The following is a 22,366-nucleotide window of genomic DNA, read 5'->3' on the forward strand; positions in this document are numbered from 1 at the left end:
CTAACAATTTCCATTTTAAGATCTACATTTCAGGGAAAATGTTAAAGTTCTAGAGAATTTAAAACTGTCCATCTGCTTTTGCTGGTGGGCCAAATTTGTGTCATTCTTGAATTTCAGTCAGCAGCCGAACAAAATCATTCAGAGGACCACATATGGCACATGGGCCGCACTTTGGACATCATTGTAAGTTTGTTTCGTGACTTTTGTCCTTTATGTTTTTCAGCAAGAAATTAGGAGTCAACCTAATCTTCTGCACTATGGCTTCTATTTAATTCCCTGAGCAATGATCAACCCCTAAAAAAGCAAAGGCTAGTGAATAATACTTTTGCTTTGCATTGTAGTTTTGGAAGAAAGATTATCGGTTTTTGCATGAATCTGTTTTAGTGGATGGCTGGGGAAATTATGGTAGAATTAGAAGGGCTGCTAGGTCTGCAGAGACCCCTTGTGGTGGCTGAAGGGTATAGCAAGTCAACTAAACAGAATCAACTAGCAACAAAGTACATTGTGTTATTTTGAAAGCAAAGGTGCTAACAAAATATTGTGGAATGTAGGGCTATTAAAGGAGGAAATAAGGAAAAATAAATACAAAGCTAAAACCCAGTGTGCTCTTGCTCCTGTTTACATACAACCTAGTGTTAGAAGAGTAGCATAGATACCGCAGGAAATTAGAAAAGTAGAAGTTTAAACTCAGCACTTGAAGCAATTACGTCAGCAATGGAGATTTTAATAAACTATTTTCTGTTGTTTGCCATGTTTTATCAAAAAATATTGGTATATTTCCTGAGGTTGCTTGGCAGTTACTAGCAACCATTAGCAAAAGTTTATCTGGCAATTAGTCTTTTACTCTCAGCATCACAAGCATTTTCTATGCAAACACTGGCTTTCATTGTGCCTGATTCCAGGACCGATGAGCTCTTTGTTCTGGATAAATGACATTTAAAGACCTTCATCAGATTTCAATCAATCTTTTGATTTATCATATTTTATTCAAAGATTTACTTTTAGTGATACTTTGGAAATGTAATCTTAAAACTGTTACTTTTTATTTGAACTAAAACTGAATAGACAGTCAAACTCTGCTGTCCTGCTTTACTCAGTCTGGTTTTTAATTAAGCTAATCACAACAAAGAAATAATTTATTCAGCTCTACAACGTTAACTTGAGCCTTTTCTTTAACGGAAACCTTCTTGGTGGCATTCCTTCCCAGGAGGTGGCTTGTCTTGCTCAAACAAAGCAGTCACAAAGAAAGATCAAACAGTTGGAGATGATTAACTTGGGCAGTTAGGACATCTTTCTTATTCCATAACTAATTGTGCTTTAACAAAATGGAAAACAAAAGATAGAATGTTGTGACCCATTTTGCTTGTAATCCACAAGGCATCTTTGTATCCAATTAAGTTGAGAAAATCATATATTTAGATATAGGTAGGAGAAATCACAGCCTGTTTTTATTCTATCATAAATCCTGGGAATACATTCCAAAGTGGGTCACAGCCTTTCTGTCAGAGGTGAAAGACATTAGTTACGACAAATGTAGGGATTGTTTTTTGTCCACGTGTCTCTTAAGAATTTCTAGGAGAGGTCATCATGTTTTGATTCTCAGATGAAACATTAGACACCCTGTAAAGAAATGTCACTGAAGGAATTCACTACAAAAATACATTTTATTTAATAACAATTGACACAAAAAAGAAGAGATAGAGAACAATTATAAATTTCACATTATAGTTACACACAAAATGATTAAATAAAGATCTGATTTAAAAAAAACTCCCGCTACAGGCGAGGACGGTCACTTGAAGTGAATAATCTCCTGGGTAGCCAGCCTGATGAGTTGGTTGAAGTCAAAGCGGATGTATTTCCTCCAATAACGTCGATCTTTGCCATATATTTGAGCCGGATAACAAGGACTGCCTGCAACACAAGTTGTCTCTCTTGAGTAACTACACTTTCGTGTCTAACTGGATCTTTTCAAAAGTGTTTGGAAAGTGTTGACCATGAGATCTTACTGAACAGGTTACAAAACCAGTTTAGCCTTTCTTGTCAGACAGTATTAAATCTTAAAATCCTTAACCTCTTAAGCCCAACCCCCAGAACAGGGGGAAGATTTTAACTCGTTTTCTTCTACTTTCTTTACTGCAAGTTCCAATTAGTTAAACATTAACATATGTAGTATCCACAGAAAAGTAGAATCTTGGCTAAAAGCTGATATAAACAATTTCTACAAACACTATGAACTGTTAAAACTAAAGGCAGATGAATCAGAAAATAAACAAACTCCACAAAATGAGGTAACCACAAAACTCAGTCTCAGCTGTTCACCACACGGCTTTTACACACACAAGCAGCCGGTCTACTGTAAGCAGAGAGCTCACAGATTCCAAAAAATACATTTTGTCGTAATCCAACCAAGTTTTACTCAACCAGCAGCAAAGGAAGGCCTGAAATATCACTTCCATTTGAAAAACATGATGATTGTGTAGATAGAGTATGTCAATTCTCAGACAATTTTTGTTAGATTTGCGCACGTTATTTTGAGCTCAATCTTCACAAAACCCCCCAGGGCTTAAGAGTTTAAACTAACTAATAGTTTATTGTGTCTGACACCTACATCACAGGGCATGGTTTTCCTATTATGGAGGTCCCTCAAGGCTCGCTACTTGGTCCACTACATTTTTTACTTATGTTTCGTGAGTATGCAGATGATATGGGAATATATATATATACATATATATATAGAGAGAGAGAGAGAGAGAGAGAGAGAGAGAGAGAGATTTTTCCAGATCTGTTAGGTCTTTGCCTAATTGCATAGAAAATATAAACACATGGATTTGTGAAAATGTCTAGCATTTAAAGCAAATTTAAAACTGGTCTTTTGTTATTGGAAATGAACTGCAGAAGGATTGCATACTTGCTGGAATACCAAGGAAATCTACCTTTAAAAACATAATAACACTGCTGCCTGAATATCTAACCTGACCAGGAAGGAGAGAGCACGTTTTCCAGACACTCAAATGCCGACACTGGCTACCTGTACATTTTAGGATTGATTTTTATTGATTTCTTGGTAACTTGATTACAAGGCACATTGCACCTAGACTGATAAGGTTATCCAATGGTAATCTACGGGCAAACCTAAGACTCAATGAGGAGGGAAGAGGCTGCTTTTAGTCATTATGGCTCAAAGCTCTAGGAGCTCTAGGTTTTATTCACCTTCAACTATCTGTTAACAATTGCAGTTATGTTATTAAACTTTTACAGATGAAGTTAATTTGAGTTTACTTTTCACTTTTCTTTTCTATCATTATTTTATAAGTCTTGAATGAAAAAGTCTAAATGAAAAAGAAATTGCCTTAAAATGTTTTGCTTACCAATTAAGAGCCTGAAAGAAAACGTGCTAAACATTAAAGGCACATTGTTTTCAAACAAAACAAATCTATTTAGACCAAATTAAATCCTAAATGACCAGGGGGTTGCAGTACTGTGCCACCGTGAGGAACTAAAACTATACAGAAAGGATAGAGGACCAGAGATGAATTTTCACAGTGGATCAGCTAAAGCTGGGCTTAAATAATTATGATATTGCAGGCAGACTAACATGATTTTCTACTGTGTTGATTGTGGCTGTAAGTTGAGCCTCAATCATAGTGGAAACCGACCTCTTTATACAAAAAAAAAAAAACATTTGTGCTGTGCATCTCTGATGACCTCTAGAGGTCTAAAGGTTCAACTCTTTTTTTGGTGGCTGACATTCTGAATAGGCAGAGAGAATAACTAAAATTTACAGTTTATATGAACCTAAGCACTTTTCTACATCTGAATCTTGCAAATATTATTTTTTTACAGCTGCAAACGTTCATGTAAAAACAAAAATGCGATGCATAATAGAAGATTCGGATAATTGCGTCAGCTGTGGTCAGATTGCAATACTGGTTTATTGTGCATAATCATGCTGAGATGTGTACAGGTCCTTCTCAAAATATTAGCATATTGTGATAAAGTTAATTATTTTCCATAATGTAATGATGAAAATTTAACATTCATATATTTTAGATTCATTGCACACTAACTGAAATATTTCAGGTCTTTTATTGTCTTAATACGGATGATTGTGGCATACAGCTCATGAAAACCCAAAATTCCTATCTCACAAAATTAGCATATTTCATCCGACCAATAAAAGAAAAGTGTTTTTAATACAAAAAACATCAACCTTCAAATAATCATGTACAGTTATGCACTCAATACTTGGTCGGGAATCCTTTTGCAGAAATGACTGCTTCAATGCGGCGTGGCATGGAGGCAATCAGCCTGTGGCACTGCTGAGGTCTTATGGAGGCCCAGGATGCTTCGATAGCGGCCTTTAGCTCATCCAGAGTGTTGGGTCTTGAGTCTCTCAATGTTCTCTTCACAATATCCCACAGATTCTCTATGGGGTTCAGGTCAGGAGAGTTGGCAGGCCAATTGAGCACAGTGATACCATGGTCAGTAAACCATTTACCAGTGGTTTTGGCACTGTGAGCAGGTGCCAGGTCGTGCTGAAAAATGAAATCTTCATCTCCATAAAGCTTTTCAGCAGATGGAAGCATGAAGTGCTCCAAAATCTCCTGATAGCTAGCTGCATTGACCCTGCCCTTGATAAAACACAGTGGACCAACACCAGCAGCTGACACGGCACCCCAGACCATCACTGACTGTGGGTACTTGACACTGGACTTCTGGCATTTTGGCATTTCCTTCTCCCCAGTCTTCCTCCAGACTCTGGCACCTTGATTTCTGAATGACACTGCAGAATTTGCTTTCATCCGAAAAAAGTACTTTGGACCACTGAGCAACAGTCCAGTGCTGCTTCTCTGTAGCCCAGGTCAGGCGCTTCTGCCGCTGTTTCTGGTTCAAAAGTGGCTTGACCTGGGGAATGCGGCACCTGTAGCCCATTTCCTGCACACGCCTGTGCACGGTGGCTCTGGATGTTTCTACTCCAGACTCAGTCCACTGCTTCCGCAGGTCCCCCAAGGTCTGGAATCGGCCCTTCTCCACAATCTTCCTCAGGGTCCGGTCACCTCTTCTCGTTGTGCAGCGTTTTCTGCCACACTTTTTCTTTCCCACAGACTTCCCACTGAGGTGCCTTGATACAGCACTCTGGGAACAGCCTATTCGTTCAGAAATTTCTTTCTGTGTCTTACCCTCTTGCTTGAGGGTGTCAATAGTGGCCTTCTGGACAACAGTCAGGTCGGCAGTCTTACCCATGATTGGGGTTTTGAGTGATGAACCAGGCTGGGAGTTTTAAAGGCCTCAGGAATCTTTTGCAGGTGTTTAGAGTTAACTCGTTGATTCAGATGATTAGGTTCATAGCTCGTTTAGAGACCCTTTTAATGATATGCTAATATGAATGTTAAATTTTCATCATGACATTATGGAAAATAATTAACTTTATCACAATATGCTAATATTTTGAGAAGGACCTGTATGTGTATACTCACCTATGCCATGCAAGATTCTTGCAACAGCTCTCCCAGAAAACTTCTCATCACTTCTGTTGGCAAGAAAACCTCTGATGTCGGCTCGGATTTGACTCTCCCAGTCCAACAGCTACAAAACACACACACACCTCTAAGCAGGAAAATTCTCAGAATAAAGCGACATATAATTTTACGGAAAGACTGTTTAACCTTGTATTTGTCGAGCTCTTCGAGGTCCACTGGTTGCAGTGTGTGCTCTCGGTCTCGCCGCTTGTCAAAGTACTCAGAGAGAAGGTTTTTCAGCTGCAAACTGCTACTCCCATCCAAGTCGTCCACACAGGACTTCGCACATTGGAAGGCAACACTGGAACAGACAATAACCAGACAAGTGAAGAACAAAAGCAGAAGACGACAGATGCATGCATGCAAACCAATCAGTGCTCGAAGAAAAATCATTAGAGGGACAGTAGCAGTGCTGAATCAATAGGAATTTGCTCAGCATTGTTTTTGTTTTGTTTTTACATATTTCTACTTAAAATAAGGGCAAATGCCAGATAATCATCCACGCCTCTAAAAGATATAACAAGATATATTCATGGACAGCAATTTAAAGTAATCTTTAAAGTGTTAAAGTAAAAAGAAATCAGATCAAAATTGTTAGTGGTGTTCCTCAGGGTTCAGCCTTAGGCCCATTTCTGTTTATTATTCATTTTCAACCTTTAGGTTCCCTTTTTAAGAAATACGACATTCATTTTCCTTATTATGCTACATATCCATCTTTAATTTACCATCTTCTTATGTTCAAGCCCCTCCCACACCTTAAACTTAAATTGTTGTACCTGCTCGTCTGATTACCAAGAATTTCACAGGTTTTGGTTGAGAAGTTTCTCCTGCATCAAATTGGCAATTAATGAGCTCTGAAAACATCTTTTAAACATTTGTATTTAATTTATTTATTTATTACATTATTTTGACTTTCAAATTGTTGGTGCTTGCAATTGCCTTTTTCCATATACTGTGATTTGATATTTTAATTGCTGACTGATGATGGTCTTTAACGGTGCCTATGAATAACATTTATAACAATAATAATAATGATTGGCATACCTCTTGAAAGCCTTAAAGCAGGCTGTGAGCTGATACAGTTGCGTTCTCTCTTGGTCCTGCACTCGATTATAGAGGAACTGACAAACTCGGTCCATCTCCTCATCGCTCAGGTCCCCATAAGATCGGAAGTAGAAAGACGGAGAAGAGAATTCAACTAGGATGCCGCTTCGTCCACCACCTGAAAGATGAACAAAAACCTACTTCAAAGACTTTACAGAAAGACAAGAAACTACTGGAGGAGGAGCAACAAGAGACGAGGTGATATTGTCCCTGTGCATGAAAACCCACCAACCTGGCATGAAACAGCATCTTATGGCACAAAATCATAAATAAAAGAGGAAAATACATCAGCGTAGTTTACAAAAACAGTCAACAAACCTCTTTCAGTGCTCCATTGCAGCTGTCTGAGTCCTCTCTTTACCATGGCAAGCTGCCATCCCATAGTGTCCGCCACCTCGACAACATCAAACTCCACTTCATTGAGCCTCTCCACCCGCTCGCCTGCCATTCTCCTCCTGGCCAACGCCACGGCAACCGGAGGGCAACTGTGGGTTAAAATACTCGATCAAAACTTGTGCTTTATAGTTAAAAAATGTCATGTTTAAATCACAATTATTTACCAGGACTGCACTTAAAAAGCACAATTTCATTTTTTTCAAATTCTGTATTTTCTGTTTTGCTCTAAATTCCTTGCATAAACAGAAGCTTTTTAATGTAAAACTCATGAGAAGCGTTGGCGCCCAACACAGTCTCTCCACACCTGTATCTCTTTGTAAACATCACTGGAAAGGTTGTAAAAACTTAAAGGGAAACCCTAAAAACCACATCCACACATTAAAAGAAAATTAGTGTGAATCTGAGCTTTAGAGCAGATTCCTCCTGCAGAATACAATAAATAATTGTTTGGAGCCAAATTTGATTAATTGTACAGTCCTGACTAAAATATCAGACCAAACAAAACACACAGGCATCGCTTACATTTTGGTGACTTTTTGGAGCTGTCTGGGTCCATCGTAGCACCTGACTTTACACACAGACAGAGTTGGGTGGAGAAGCTCGACAAATCGCCGTGGATGCAGCTCCAGGTAGCAGAGGAGTGTTTCAACACCTAAAAGCATGAAATCATTCAGGTTTTTGTATCTTTATAGAAACATTTATATGAGCTTGTTTGCTGGATCATTTCTGGTTTATTCTAAACTCCGTAAGACACAAAATAACCTGCATCCACCTCTAGACAGTTGGGCCATGCTTTATTTCACCGACCTTCCTCTGTGATGTCCAGAGCCTCGATAGTTTCCTGGATGGGAATCGCTCTTTCATGGGTATGACACACCCGCTCCTCGGGCCAATCACAACTCTCCCCTTTCTGCCCACTCTGCCAATCTGCGCCCTTGTCTTTCCCTTCTTTCTTCTTAACCATCTGCTCTTTCTGTTCTTGGAGGGATTGCTCAGCTAAATTGAGGTGCGACACCTTAAAGCACAAAATAAGGAAGAGTATTTTATAAGACTTAAATTATAGAACGTCATTAACGATGACAGTTTTCAGATAACTTCAACTAGAAATTTAGGGCAGATGCTTACACATACACTGAAGATTGACAGACAAATAGATAATAAACAACAGAATCGAGTATTTCTTCAATACTTATCCAGGCCCCTAAAATACTTGAATAAAATGTCTAACTCTTCCAGGCTGTGTAGTAACTCTGTGCTGCCTGAGGTTAATGTACCACAGGGTTCCTACACAGCCAACGTTCGAACGAAATCCAAGGATTGAAGTATAGATGGCATGCTAGCTCATACATTTGACTTTAAAAAAAAAATTAAGGTAATTTCCCTTAAATCACCTCTAAGGCAGTGGTGTCCTGCTTTTCTCCAAGTTTATTTGCAAGGATATTGAGATCGTTGGTTCCCTGATCACAGGCATCCATCATCTCCAGCAGATCAGTGTCGTCAACATCCTGCTCACACAAGCAGATTATTTTATATGAAGCTCTAAAGACATGCAGACTGCAGATACAACCAGAAAGAAGGTCACCTTCCAGAGGTCCTGCTGTTTTTGGTGTATCTTCTTACATTTACATGCAGGGAAAACTCTCTGCACCAGTTTTTTGATTATATAGTAGTCCACAGTGTCTGCGTAGATGTGGCGACGGAGCTCATGGAGGTCCAAACCCTGAAATCCCACACAAATTCAGATAGTACATCAATTCTAACATGTCAGTTGAAAGCTTTTACGCCCTAAAATTAACTGTTTGGAAAGATTCCTGGTCTCAAAACCTCGGATGGCGTCAATCATTCTGGAGCAGATAGTCTGAATAGTTAACCCACTAATATCATCTCATGTATATATAGCATCTAAAAACAATTTTCTTAAGGCTCTGCCTTAGAGATAAGGTGAGAAGCTTGGCTATCTAGGAGGGATTCGGAGTAGAGCCGCTGCTCCTTTGCACGAGGAGCCAGCGGGGGAGGCACGGCCATCTGGTAAGGATGTCCTCGGACGCCTCCCTAGAGAGGTGTTTCAGGCATGTCCAACTGGGAGGAGACCCCGAGGAAGATCCAGGACACACTGGACTATGTCTCTCAGCTGGCCTGGGAACAACCAGAGGTTCTCTCAGAAGTGTTAGCTGTGGAAAGAGATGTTTGAGCTTCCTTACTCCTGCTGGCCCCGCTGTCTGACCCCGAAACAAGCGGAAGATAATAAGTAGATGGACGGAAACTTGCTCATAATTTTGAGAAACTATAACAACTAGATTAGATTACTGTCTTCTTATATAGACAGATAAGGTTTTACCTCAGGGTCCAGGAAGAGGTGGCAGTGAGCTGGTTCTCCATCTCTCCCGGCCCTCCCAATTTCCTGAACGTAGCTCTCAAAGCTCTGAAAAATCATGTTAAAAAGAAGGAACATTATGAATAAATATATGTTGAAATCTTCAGCATGAGAGACACGCTGCAACATGAGAGGTCGCGTCCCACCTTTGGCATGTTGTAGTGGATGATACCACGAACGTCAGATTTGTCCAGTCCCATCCCGAACGCCACAGTGGCCACTACGATTCTGAGCTCCCCACACATGAAGTTGTTCTGGACGCGACGGCGCTCCGACCCAGACAGGCCGGCATGGTACGCCTCAGCCTGCCATTTCAGGGGTTTACGGATCTTCTTCCGAGCTGAATGTTAAAAGAAAAATTTTTTACAAAATTTAAGAAAAAGACAAAAGCTGAATCTCTGAGACATTAGATAGTCAAAGGCCCTGTCCCAATACTCGCACTTCCACCCTTGCGTCCCTGAATTGCACGTTCCAGTTGATGGGTTCGAGTGCGTAGAGTGTCCCAATTCTTTAGAGTGGTCCTTAGCCCCGCCCCCTTTGTGCCCTCAATCCACACTTCGGCGAAGCCCACATCTAAGCGGACTTCGCCAAAGTATATTACCCACAATTCACTGCTGTAGATGACGTTCTGAGCAAAAACCAATCACAACCGTCAATGTAATAATCAGCCATCAAATCAGAATAATAACAACCGCGTAAATTTTAGAAAGCTGACAAATATATTTTTTTACTGGTTTTCAGGCTCAACATTGTAAGATACCACTGGGTTCAGGGTGAGTCTGGGCAGTCAGTAGGCCATAACACTGAAGTTACCTTTCAAACAAACACTGGTGCGGCGAGAGTCTGGTGTATAAGCCTCCTTCGCTTCCTGCACTTTCTTCTCTTCAAAACAATAGCTTGTTGCAGTTTTAAAATATTTTTTTAGCAGCAAGACTGCGAAAACAGCACCGGTTACCACCCTTTTTGATGTTGCATTTACGTCGCAGGGGTGCAAGTTGATGATGTAACCGCTACTGTACCAATTCTCCAGTTTTGAACGCTTGTAACTTGCACACTTCAACCCCTACATGCACTTGTACAACGTACACACTTCATAGAGGGGCGTAGGTGTAGTGTGGGTATTGGGACAGGGCCAAAGTTTTGTTCCTGAACACCATTATGGCTGCTCTTTTTACCCAGTTCCTTCTTTTTCTGTCCAACTGGGTTGTTCTGTGTCTGGCTGAATTGGGTGTTTTCTTTCAACACCACCCCCTGCAGGCAGGTCCTCAGCAGTGCAGCCACTCGAACAGTCTCCTCTCGTCTGGTGCAGTAGACTATGATGGAGTCCAAACAGCCAAACCGATCTCCTTTCAGCAAAGAAACTAAAGCCTGAAAAACATTTTTTTTTTTATTAACACAAATAAAGAAAGTAAAACTACTGCACATGTTTCAGATAAGAAGACCAAATTCACACTTTGAACTGAGAAGGGTCAGCGCCCCATCAGACCTCGTCTTTTTCCTTATCCATGGACACTGATAGGTTCAGGTTCGGAGGCACAGCTGCAGATCTCACAGCTATTCCGTCTTTATCTCTGATCTCCAAATGCTGAGCGATGTCCAGTGCAGTGGACAAAGTGGCTGTAGCTGTGAGTCCCAGCAAACACTTCACTCCGAGGCGCTCCCGGAGTACCTACAAGCAAACGTGTTAATCTAAAATAATTGATCACATTATGCACAACATATCAAACATTTAGTTCCAAATTTTGAACAAGAATGAATGAATTGTAATCTGTCTGAAATGAATTTAAAACCATTTATTTTTAGGGGTAAACTGGCACAAATCTGCAGATATCTTTGAAATATTCAGCAGAAATAACACAACTTATTGCTTTCCTATTTTTTCCCAGCCCTATTTTATCACACCACATAAAACTAGAAAGATAGCAACTCCTTGTAAGAATGATGAGATTCAGAATACAGCTGGAACTAGGGCTGCAACTAATGAAAATGTTGCTAATCGATCAATCTGTTGACTATTTTTTCAATTAATCGATTAATCTGTTGACTATTTTTTCAATTAATCGATTAATCTGTTGACTATTTTTTTCAATTAATCGATTAATAGTTGGATAAGACATGCAGGCCTCTACATTATTATATACATTCTCAAAGTGAATTTAAATATCATCTTGTGACACGGGACATGGACAAATATTTCATTTCCTTGATCAAGTTCAATTCAACATCGAAAGGCTAAACTGTTTTGTGGAAATGTGTTCAATTTTTAAACACAAAAGATAAAGACGATTTCAGTGTATTATTTAGAAAGTAGATCCCTTTAGAGCTGGTCAAGCTTAGAAGCTGAAAAAGAGTGAAGCTCACCTCAGTTTTTTTACCCTGCAAAGGCACTCTTTGTGTTGTCATCAGCAGAATGAAAGATCACAGAAACCATAAAATGTGATTTAGGAAATACCTTTTTTTTTGTCTGGAATAATTGGGTCCAGTTTTGACCAGTTTAAGTGTTTTTGATTTTGAAATAAAGCTAACTAAGGCAGTCCAGAGTCATTAAAAACTGTGAACTCGCCCTTCACTCTAGTGGCAAATCAGATGGTATCTCCAACTCCAACTGTTTTATTAATTTAACTGCTGCTCCTTACATGTTAGCAAAAAAGAGCAAACCACATCCACCTTGTTTGATGCATGTCAAAAACACAGTTTTATCATACTATCACAACCCACCTTACAAAGCCTCAAGTAGCAGGGTCTGAAGTTGTGTGACCACTCAGACACACAGTGAGCCTCGTCTATACAGGCGAAAGCCACAGGAGGGAGCTCCTGAGCAGAGGGCAGACATCCTGAACCTGAACCTCCTCCACCGACCAAAGCCTCTGGAGAGAGAAGCAGCACACAAACCTGGCCAGACTTCACCTGGAGAGAAAAACAAAATCAACTGACGCTTTAAATGTCACTAGACACTCGCTTTAGCTAATTTAATATACCAATAGACCTATCACTGAGTTTTTAATAATATAGAGAAAGCGACTCCTAGTGTGTGTCGGTCTGTTTTTCATGTGTGTGTGTTACCTTTTCTACAGCAGCTTCTCTCTGCTTCATCGTCATGTTGGAGTGGATGCAGGCAGCCTTTAACTTGGTAGGCAGGCCTGACAGCTAAACACACACAAATACATATTTACAACTGCACGGGCGTTTGAGACTGTACGTTTAATTTTTACCCACACAAGGATCAAAGTTTTTACCTGATCATCCATTAAAGAAACTAGAGGTGAAATGACCAGAGTGATGCATTTTGATCGCTGTGCGTATAGGTAAGCTGGCAGCTGATAGCACAGTGATTTACCCATTCCAGTGGATAGCACCACCAGGGTGGAGAGTCCTGATGATAAAGATGCAAACATGTAGAGCATGCTCATGAAGAGATGTGTGCAGAAATTTAAAGGGTCTGGCTACCTGTCAGGATCCTCATGATGGCCTTCTCCTGCCCGGGTCTAAACGACTGATAGCCAAGTTCTCTCAGAGCTGCATAGACTTCAGCAGGGGTTTCTGAACACAAGCATTACAAGACAGACATTCATGTGCATTTACATTAAAATTGACTTTTTTTCTATTTCCTGAATGCTGTTTGCAGGGCTTACCCTGGACTTTTCCGTCCTCTGTGAGGGGATAAAGAGGTTCCATCGGTGGTGGAGGAGCGGGTCGCTCATAGTCGGGTCGGATTACGTTTAACAACATCTCGTCTGTGTGCCCGCTGTCTGCTCCTCTTTCCTGTTGGTCTGGTCCTGTGCTGACACGAGGAGATGCTGGATGGATGGATGGATGGATGGATGGATGGATGGACAAAGAAATGAAAGAACAGATGAACCAATGACCAAACGAAGACCACATGGACGGAAAGAGGGAAGGACAGATGGACCACTGGCTTTTATTCTGAAAGACATCTTGAAAATCCTGTTATTTTAGCACCTTATTTGCGTAGAAATTTTGATATTTATTATGTTGAAAACAGAACAACAAATAATGTTTGGAAATAAAAACATTTTATACTCTTCTGCCCGGATACAAAACAGAAAGATGGGTTTAATAAACGCACCCAATGGCTGAGGTTGCAGCGTTCCAGTTGCCCTGGCAACGTCTTCAAGGGTGGGCAGTTCAAACGGTTCCTCTTCCGCAGGCTGATCCTTAGAAACAGGTGGTGGAGGGGCTACGAAATAAAGCCAGGAAAAAAATGATGCTGGACTGTACTTAGATCTCAGGTATCAGCAGCAGACTGACACTAACTACCATAGATGTAGAAAAAGAGATGTAGGCTTAGTTTCGATGTCTCACTATGGAAAACACCCCATCTGCTTATTTCATGGTGAGACGTCTCACTCAAGCTACTCTTAGAACCAGGGTTACGCAAGTAACCTGAAGTATTCCAGACTCAACTTTCCACAGTTCTAAGTCCTGTGTTTATTGTCAAATATAAAGTTAACCATGAATTTATGGCAGATAATTCTGACAAGGAAGGAAGGATAGGGTTAGGATTAAGAAGGGTATCAGGTAAGAAGAAAGGACACATGGAAGGAAAGAAAGAGGGACACAAGCAGGTAGGAAGTAAGGTCATATAGGATTAGGGAGAAAAAAGAGGAGAAACACAAGGAAGGATAAAGAAAAGGAAGAAAGGACAGAGGAGAAAGACAAAAGGACATAAGTATGATCAGAAGGAAAAGAGATGGGTCACAAAGATAGAAGGAAGGAAAGACGAGGACAAAAAGAAGTAAGAGGACAAGGAAGAAAGGAAGGAAACAAAAAAAGGACTGAAGGAATGATAGAGAATAATTTCTGGAAATACAGGTCCTTCTAAAAAAAATTAGCATATTGTGATAAAGTTCATTATTTTCCATAATGTCATGATGAAAATTTAACATTCATATATTTTAGATTCATTGCACACTAACTGAAATATTTCAGGTCTTTTATTGTCTTAATACGGATGATTTTGGCATACAGCTCATGAAAACCCAAAATTTCTATCTCACAAAATTAGCATATTTCATCCAACCAATAAAAGAAAAGTGTTTTTAATACAAAAAACGTCAACCTTCAAATAATCATGTACAGTTATGCACTCAATACTTGGTCAGGAATCCTTTTGCAGAAATGACTGCTTCAATGCGGCGTGGCATGGAGGCAATCAGCCTGTGGCACTGCTGAGGTCTTATGGAGGCCCAGGATGCTTCGATAGCGGCCTTTAGCTCATCCAGAGTGTTTGGTCTTGAGTCTCTCAACGTTCTCTTCACAATATCCCACAGATTCTCTATGGGGTTCAGGTCAGGAGAGTTGGCAGGCCAATTGAGCACAGTGATACCATGGTCAGTAAACCATTTACCAGTGGTTTTGGCACTGTGAGCAGGTGCCAGGTCGTGCTGAAAAATGAAATCTTCATCTCCATAAAGCTTTTCAGCAGATGGAAGCATGAAGTGCTCCAAAATCTCCTGATAGCTAGCTGCATTGACCCTGCCCTTGATAAAACACAGTGGACCAACACCAGCAGCTGACACGGCACCCCAGACCATCACTGACTGTGGGTACTTGACACTGGACTTCTGGCATTTTGGCATTTCCTTCTCCCCAGTCTTCCTCCAGACTCTGGCACCTTGATTTCCGAATGACATGCAGAATTTGCTTTCATCTGAAAAAAGTACTTTGGACCACTGAGCAACAGTCCAGTGCTGCTTCTCTGTAGCCCAGGTCAGGCGCTTCTGCCGCTGTTTCTAGTTCAAAAGTGGCTTGACCTGGGGAATGCGGCACCTGTAGCCCATTTCCTGCACACACCTGTGCACGGTGGCTCTGGATGTTTCTACTCCAGACTCAGTCCACTGCTTCCGCAGGTCCCCCAAGGTCTGGAATCGGCCTTTCTCCACAATCTTCCTCAGGGTCCGGTCACCTCTTCTCGTTGTGCAGCGTTTTCTGCCACAGTTTTTCCTTCCCACAGACTTCCCACTGAGGTGCCTTGATACAGCACTCTGGGAACAGCCTATTCGTTCAGAAATGTCTTTCTGTGTCTTACCCTCTTGCTTGAGGGTGTCAATAGTGGCCTTCTGGACAGCAGTCAGGTCGGCAGTCTTACCCATGATTGGGGTTTTGAGTGATGAACCAGGCTGGGAGTTTTAAAGGCCTCAGGAATCTTTTGCAGGTGTTTAGAGTTAACTCGTTGATTCAGATGATTAGGTTCATAGCTCGTTTAGAGACCCTTTTAATGATATGCTAATTTTGTGAGATAGGAATTTTGGGTTTTCATGAGCTGTATGCCAAAATCATCCGTATTAAGACAATAAAAGACCTGAAATATTTCAGTTAGTGTGCAATGAATCTAAAATATATGAATGTTAAATTTTCATCATGACATTATGGAAAATAATGAACTTTATCACAATATGCTAATATTTTGAGAAGGACCTGTACAGATATTTTTCCATACTAATGTTTTTGTTTTCCATACTTTTCCAGACTGAGCAGGAACCATCTATAAAATGTATCTTGTTAATAGTGAAAATAAATAATTATTTTATGGAAAAACAACCATATAAATCTGCACCTTCTACCTTCTAACCCTAACCCGTTCTGGATGATCCGACATCCCACATCTTCCTTCCTACCAAGCAAACACATCAACATATATATTATTTATCCTGTGTCACCTCGTCCTTTGCACTCCACGGCCCAGTGTCCGGTCCCTCCACACTTGTAACAGGTGTCACCCTGCCGACTCAGCCCCCCTCTGAAGCCACCCCTCCGTCCTCTGCCAAAATATCCACCGCCTCCACCGAAACGCTCCCCTTTCAGCTGAAACTTCTGCATGTACAGCTGCAACACACACACAGGGATGATTTGTGAGATGAAAATCATATCTGACTTTTTGGTTAATCACGATGAAATGATTGAGGTGTCAGGGGAACCACTTCTGTATTCGCTGAGCCATTTGTTTTAGCTCATTATCCACCTGAAAGACACAATGATAACTGTTTTTCTCTTTAAAACATATTTTATTTTTAAATAAATTTCCTTGACCGACCCACAACATCAAAGATCCTCCACCAAACCCAACAGGAGTGTTTGTTGCGGAAAAGCTGGACCTTAATCTCATCTGACAGAACAACCAAGGTCCCAGTAGGATTTAGTAAACCCCGAACGTTTACTTTTTGTAAATGGTGAGATAGAAAACAGTTGGGTTTTTTTTTTTTGCCATGCCACCTGAACTACCAGTTGGCATTAGAAAATAACAGTCTAGTGGTTGTTATGGAGACCTTTTGACCCCAAGATGCTATTCTTTGCTGCAGCTTTGGAGAGTATTAATTTCCTGCTTTACCACACCTGCCTCACTTGGATGGTCATGTTCTCTAGTCTTTCCCATTTTGAAGAACTGCTAAGAGAAACTGGCCACATTTACACTCTGAGGGAAAAAAATTAAAGTATGAAATAAAAAACAAAGCTTCGGTTAGGTATGTTTTAAGGAAGTGATGGTTTGCAGTTAAACCTGGAACCAGTGATTTTATTAAACTAAAATATTTCTTAACACTAGACTTTTTTTCTTAATTGAATAAAACAAAATACAAAAATTAAATGGTAAATTTTCTAAATTTGAGATTTAGACATAAACTTACAGCAATAAAAGCTTAATATCCTTTAAAGGTTCACCAGGGGAGCCAGTAAGTCTGGAGCTCGATGGGTAAATGCCATTAACTGTTTTACAGTTTCTGTTGAACTAACCTTGAGACACATCAGTGTGTAATAATATTTATCAATACACACAACGACAAACACAGTTACTAACAGGGAAATCATACCTGTTTGCGCAAAGCAAGTCCCCTTAAAGCATATCCTTTCACATGAGATTTCTTCTTCAGGTTTATCTTCACAAAGTTCCCCTCTGCACCTTTAGTTGCTCTTTTAAAATATCAAAGACAATTAAGCAAAGATGTAAGCAGTGATCAAATGCCTTGACAAAAGCGCTCACACCACATTAGGTTGCTGACGTTTGTCAGGTTACAATCATGGACTTTATCTTCTTTTTTATTTTGAGTTATGCATGTGATAGACCAGTGCAAAAGGGCTGCAAAACTGCAAAGTGAAAGAAAAATGTTGCACTTTTTTGGGGGTGTTTTAATCAATAAAAAGCTGAAAAGTGTGGCATGCACTTCTACTCAGCACCCTTTACTCTAATTCCCCTAAATATCTGCTGCAGATATCCACAGTTCAGGTGAGAGTATCTGTTGACGAGACAACTGTCCACAAATCTGACCCTTATAGAGGAGCAACAAGAAGAAAACCATTGCTGAAAGGAGGATGGATGGAGATGATGACATAAGGAGGTTTATTTGTCATTGTATTGCTACAGCAATATTTTGGTGACATGCAGCTATAATTAAATGTAGGGCAACCCCTGGTAAGAGGCTGCTGTAAGGTTCAGCTTCCAGCAGACTGACAAGTCTGAACATATAGCAGACCTAAGAAAAAAAGGTTAGAACCAGAGGTCAGGACGCTTTTCATTTCAAAAAGCCATTTTTACCCCCGTTCCTACAGAATAACATTTTCTCTAGAGCTGCGATACACCACACGTGTACCATTGGTGTAATTCTGTTGTAGATATCCTATGCAGATGTTACAAAAAATTCCTTATGATTAAACATTTCTCATTTTGTGGTGAGGATAGCGAAACTCATATCTGCCCCACTGACCCTCAACACCGGCACACCGCAGGGTTGTGTTCTCAGCCCTACCCTCTTCACACATGGCTGCTCGGCCATCCACGACACAAACATGACCATAAAGTTTGCCGACGATATTACCATGGTGGGTCTCATATCAAACAATGATGAGACTCAATATGGGGGAGAGGTTCACAACCTGACACAGTGGTACACCAGGAATAACCTCATCCTGAACACAGGGAGGGGCACAGGAGAGGAAAGATTTAGCAGAGGTGGTAAAGACAGCACAGGGGATTGTGGGTTGCCGTCTGCCACACCTGGACTCAGTTAATGCCACACGAGTCCAGAAGAAGGCCAGATGCATTGCCACAGATCCCACCCACCCAGGCTATGAGCTGTTCATCCCACTACCATCAGGAAGGTGGTTCAGTTGCATTAAATCCAGAACAAACAGAAATAAATACTGTTTATTTCATGACCAATGACTGTTCATAAGATGCTCTATGTAAATGCTTCATGTAAATGCATCATGCTACATCCCCATGTACATATTTCATACTTCTCTTTAGGGATGTTTTTCAGCTGCTATAAGTACTCCAGTTTTCCTCCTGGTGTGCCTTTTAATTTTTATCTCTTAATCTCCGTGTTTTTAATTTTGTCTGTGTTCTATATATGCACATTCTGAACCGAGGGTCTCGACAGAAATGTTTTTATGGCTCCATAATGACAATAAAGATTCTTGATTTTTGATGTGACCCAGGAGCACCAGGTTACAGAACTCTGGTTTAGACAGACACCCTCCATCCACTCTGACCAAAACCATGGAACAACCATCCCTTTCCTCCTACTTCACATTTATGTGCTCTTCTTTTTTGGTCTATCACATAAAATCACAATAAAATCCAGGGAATTTTGTGGTTCCAAGGTGGAAAAACATGAAAAGCTTTAATGGGTGTAAATACTTTTGCAAGACTATATTTAAACCATCCTCCGGGTAAGGCTGCGTCTGTGTACCCACCTGACTTTGACAGGCGGCGTCTTATAACCCCGATTAGCTCTAAACTCCTCCTGAATTTCTCCTAAAAGGTTCTCCAGAGGAGCCTAAACAGAGATTACAACACATTAAATGATCAACATTAAACCCACAGGCGTGGTCTATGAATCAAATTTAACTGTACCTTTTTGGCTGCCTTGCTTGCTTCCTTCTCATCCTCCTCCACAAGATCTTTTCTTTTGGTTTTCTTTTTCTTCCCTTCTCCTCCATCCACTGAATTAGGGCTTAAAGCCGAGCTCTCTGCTTTGTTTTTATTATTCCTTCGCCTCTTTTTTGCTCCGTCCTTTTCTGTGATACATCCCACCGTGTCGTGCCCCTCCCTCCGCCTCTTTCGCCCCCTCTTCTTTGTACCTTCTGATTTCAGAGTATCTTCATTGTTATCATCTGGTGGAGAGAGCTGTGATTGTCCTCTTTCTATTTCCCCAGCTTCCTCTCTTTTACTTTTTCCAGTATCTTGTTCAGCATCATTTGTTGCAGCGACAACATTATCCCTCAAAGGATTTGCCAACTTTTCTTCGTGTCCAAAGTCTTCTGACTGTCTTTTTTCACCCTCCAAATCTGTTTCAGCTCTTCCTTCAGTTACTTCCTTCTCCTGTAGTTTTTTCACTTGTGTTTCCTGGTTTCCTCCTCCGGGGATCTCCTCAGCTTCCAGCTCTCCGAACACCTGACACCTCTCCAACCAATTCCTGTCGACGAAGCTCAGTCTGTTGGCAACAGAGGGCCGTTTAACTAACCTTCCTCGTGATCCACCAAGAAAAGGCGGGCTCCGTTGGAAAACAACTGAAGCGCCACGGTCAACACTCCTAATTGGACTTTCTGAGGGAGAATCTTCTTCATCTCCTGCACCTTCGTTTTCCTTTCCTGTGCTTTCAGCGTTACCATGTGGGGATGAAGACGATAACAGAGGGCAGGATCTGGCTGCAGAAGAAGTTTTAACGATCTGAAACTGAGAACCAATACCGTTGCTATGACTATCATTAACAGAACAATTATTGCCGCAACTGTTAACAGCATCTCCGAGGTCAGATTCAGGTTTAAATGGTTTAAAGTGCTCTTCAGGCTCCACTGCATGGAGACTTTTAGAGGCCAATGACCTGAAAGGGGGCTTCATCTCACTGGAAGAAGTAAAAAACAAATAACAGAAAGAGGTTTAAAGCAAACAGTTAATATATGATTACTGTAGGGGCTATAAATCCTAAAATTAATTAATTGATGGATGGATGGATGGATGGATGGATGGATGGAAAATAGTTTGGGGTACCTTGGTGAGAGGAGCCCCTGTTCTTGATCTCCAGCGGAGGTCTTGGCAGCGGCAGCACATAAACTGAGGCTGTTCTTCTGTACTGGCTGATCATCTTTTAAAGAGTTCAGAGGAACTCGACCCGTACGATGAGATTTCTTCAGTGAAACTGGTTTCTCCTACGGACATGAGAGAAAAACAAACCACAGGAATAATATATCTTCTCTTTTATTAACAACTGAGCTTAAGCCTGTTTTTGTGATTCATACCTTACTGAGAGTAAGGTTGTTTTTAAGCTTCAGACCATAATACTGTGATGAAGCCATGAGACCATCTTTTTCCTGGGACGTCAGTGTTGGAGCAGACGCCGGCATTGCTTTGCGATTCAGATGGGCGCCCCAACAATCCAATTCCTGAAGCAAAATAAAGGCAGAAAATATATAATCCAACTGATTTAGAAGCTGTGAATTATAGCAAACTTTTTATACCACAAAAACAGACTAAAAATAAGGAAGAAGCTATGCTGAACAGTCTACAGAGCCTTGCAAAAGTATTCATACTCCTTTGTACAGGACAAATGTTAGTTGTGCACTGCTCAAATCCAGCCTTTAAGGGAGATTGGCATGAATAGAAAATGTTGAAAGACACAAGACGCTTCGTTCAAAGCTTGCCCAAAGACATGCAGAGGACATGACAAATATGACGAAGGTCGGCAGTGGTCAGATGAGATCAAAACTAAGCTTTTTGACCTAAATGTACAACATTTTGGTGGAAAACTAACACTATACCTCCATAGTAAAACATGGTGGTGGCAGCATTATGCTGTGGGTGTGCGCTGCTTTCTTTTTGTGGCCATACCTTTCTATGTATTATATTTATGCAACACTGTGCATTGGTCTTTCACATTAAATATCTCAATAATATCTCTTGTGGTTTAGAGATATGAATCCTTTTTCAGGGCACTGCCACTGTAAGCAGACCTCCCTCTGATGATGACATCTAAGCTGTAGGGTAAGTATACATTTAAAGTAACATGCTTTTCTTCAGGACCTTATGAGTCGGGTTGATATCTGCTGAGGCTGTAGCCCGTCTATGGCCGCTGGATGAATCATTGCAGTTGACTTTAGCCTGTTTTAAATTCCTGTACTCCTTATACAGCCCTGCAAAGACACATACGGATCTTCTTAAAAATATATGTTTTTTTGCGTCAATGAGATGAGTCACACCCACCTTTAGTCTCTTCTGGAGCCTGATCAATGTCCTCCTAGAAAATGAGAAAGTTCTGCTCAATCTTTATGAAAAGAACAAACTGGTTCTGAAACAGTCGTTGTAGTGAGAGAAAACATCGTGTCTTTATGCGGTTGTGTTCGTTTTAAATCACCTTATTGGGTTTCCTCTGGTGCTGCTGGACAAACAAGTGTTCCCAGCTTTTCAGCAGCTGTTTCACTTCGTTGTAGCGATCCATGTTGACCACAGGGCAGGACCAGCAAGTCACTTCATGATCGTGATGGTTTCCAGGATTTATTTCAGGCTAAAGCTAGCAACCTGGCGCGCCGTTACTGGTTTCATTTTTTCCAAAACTGAGAAGGCCTGGTTACTTGCCATCGATTTCTAGTTACAACAGATTCCGGCGGGCTGCAATTTTATTTTTAATCAAACGTCTTTACTGCTTGACAGACTGTTCTGGTCAAAGCGGAAGCGCTGTTTGTCGTTCAGGTTTTCCCGCGCTTGTGTTGCCAAGTTTGTTCCTGAATCCCCCGATCCTAGTAAACCTACGACCAATTTAAGATTTTCCCACTGATTAGTTTCAAAATAAAAGCAGCTTTCAGTGAACGTGGGGGTGCATGCACATAATACTGACAAAAAACGATCATTTTGAGTGGAACTGAGACGTTGTTAAAGGTTTTACAAGGTGGGAATTTCAAAATAAAAGCGAGAGCTTTATTGTGAAGCGCATTCTTGTGAAAGGGTCTATCATGATCATTT

The 22,366-nt window shown here is 40.8% G+C and overlaps 1 protein-coding gene across 1 annotated transcript; it reads right to left on the reverse strand.

Annotated features, from left to right (window-relative positions):
• Positions 1-1,645: 1,645 nt before the first annotated feature.
• On the reverse strand, positions 1,646-22,132 carry recql4 (RecQ helicase-like 4). Its single transcript, XM_047382885.1, has 28 exons — positions 21,762-22,132; positions 21,611-21,644; positions 21,431-21,540; positions 20,650-20,793; positions 20,402-20,559; positions 19,265-20,255; positions 19,105-19,187; positions 17,223-17,322; positions 16,077-16,242; positions 13,484-13,594; positions 13,029-13,193; positions 12,844-12,936; positions 12,633-12,769; positions 12,460-12,543; positions 12,115-12,303; positions 10,883-11,065; positions 10,572-10,764; positions 9,543-9,736; positions 9,361-9,444; positions 8,605-8,742; positions 8,414-8,527; positions 7,830-8,037; positions 7,545-7,674; positions 6,945-7,111; positions 6,567-6,744; positions 5,670-5,823; positions 5,481-5,589; positions 1,646-1,914 (listed from the first exon to the last, which is right to left on the reverse strand). Exons 1-28 carry the CDS (start codon positions 21,843-21,845, stop codon positions 1,793-1,795), a joined length of 4,623 nt encoding a protein of 1,540 aa, XP_047238841.1. The 5' UTR covers positions 21,846-22,132; the 3' UTR covers positions 1,646-1,792.
• Positions 22,133-22,366: the final 234 nt, after the last annotated feature.

Source organism: Girardinichthys multiradiatus, chromosome 13 (genome assembly GCF_021462225.1).
Source record: "Girardinichthys multiradiatus isolate DD_20200921_A chromosome 13, DD_fGirMul_XY1, whole genome shotgun sequence".
Lineage (NCBI taxonomy): Eukaryota > Metazoa > Chordata > Actinopteri > Cyprinodontiformes > Goodeidae > Girardinichthys > Girardinichthys multiradiatus.

Excerpts from the sequence above, each read along its gene's own strand:
- recql4 (XM_047382885.1), bottom strand. The coding sequence starts at position 21,845 with ATGGATCGCTACAACGAAGTGAAACAGCTGCTGAAAAGCTGGGAACAC. Across the intron at positions 6,745-6,944 it reads GCAATGGAGCACTGAAAGAG|GTGGTGGACGAAGCGGCATC; the intron begins GTTTGTTGACTG and ends TTCATCTTTCAG. Across the intron at positions 5,590-5,669 it reads AAGAGCTCGACAAATACAAG|CTGTTGGACTGGGAGAGTCA; the intron begins GTTAAACAGTCT and ends TGTGTTTTGTAG.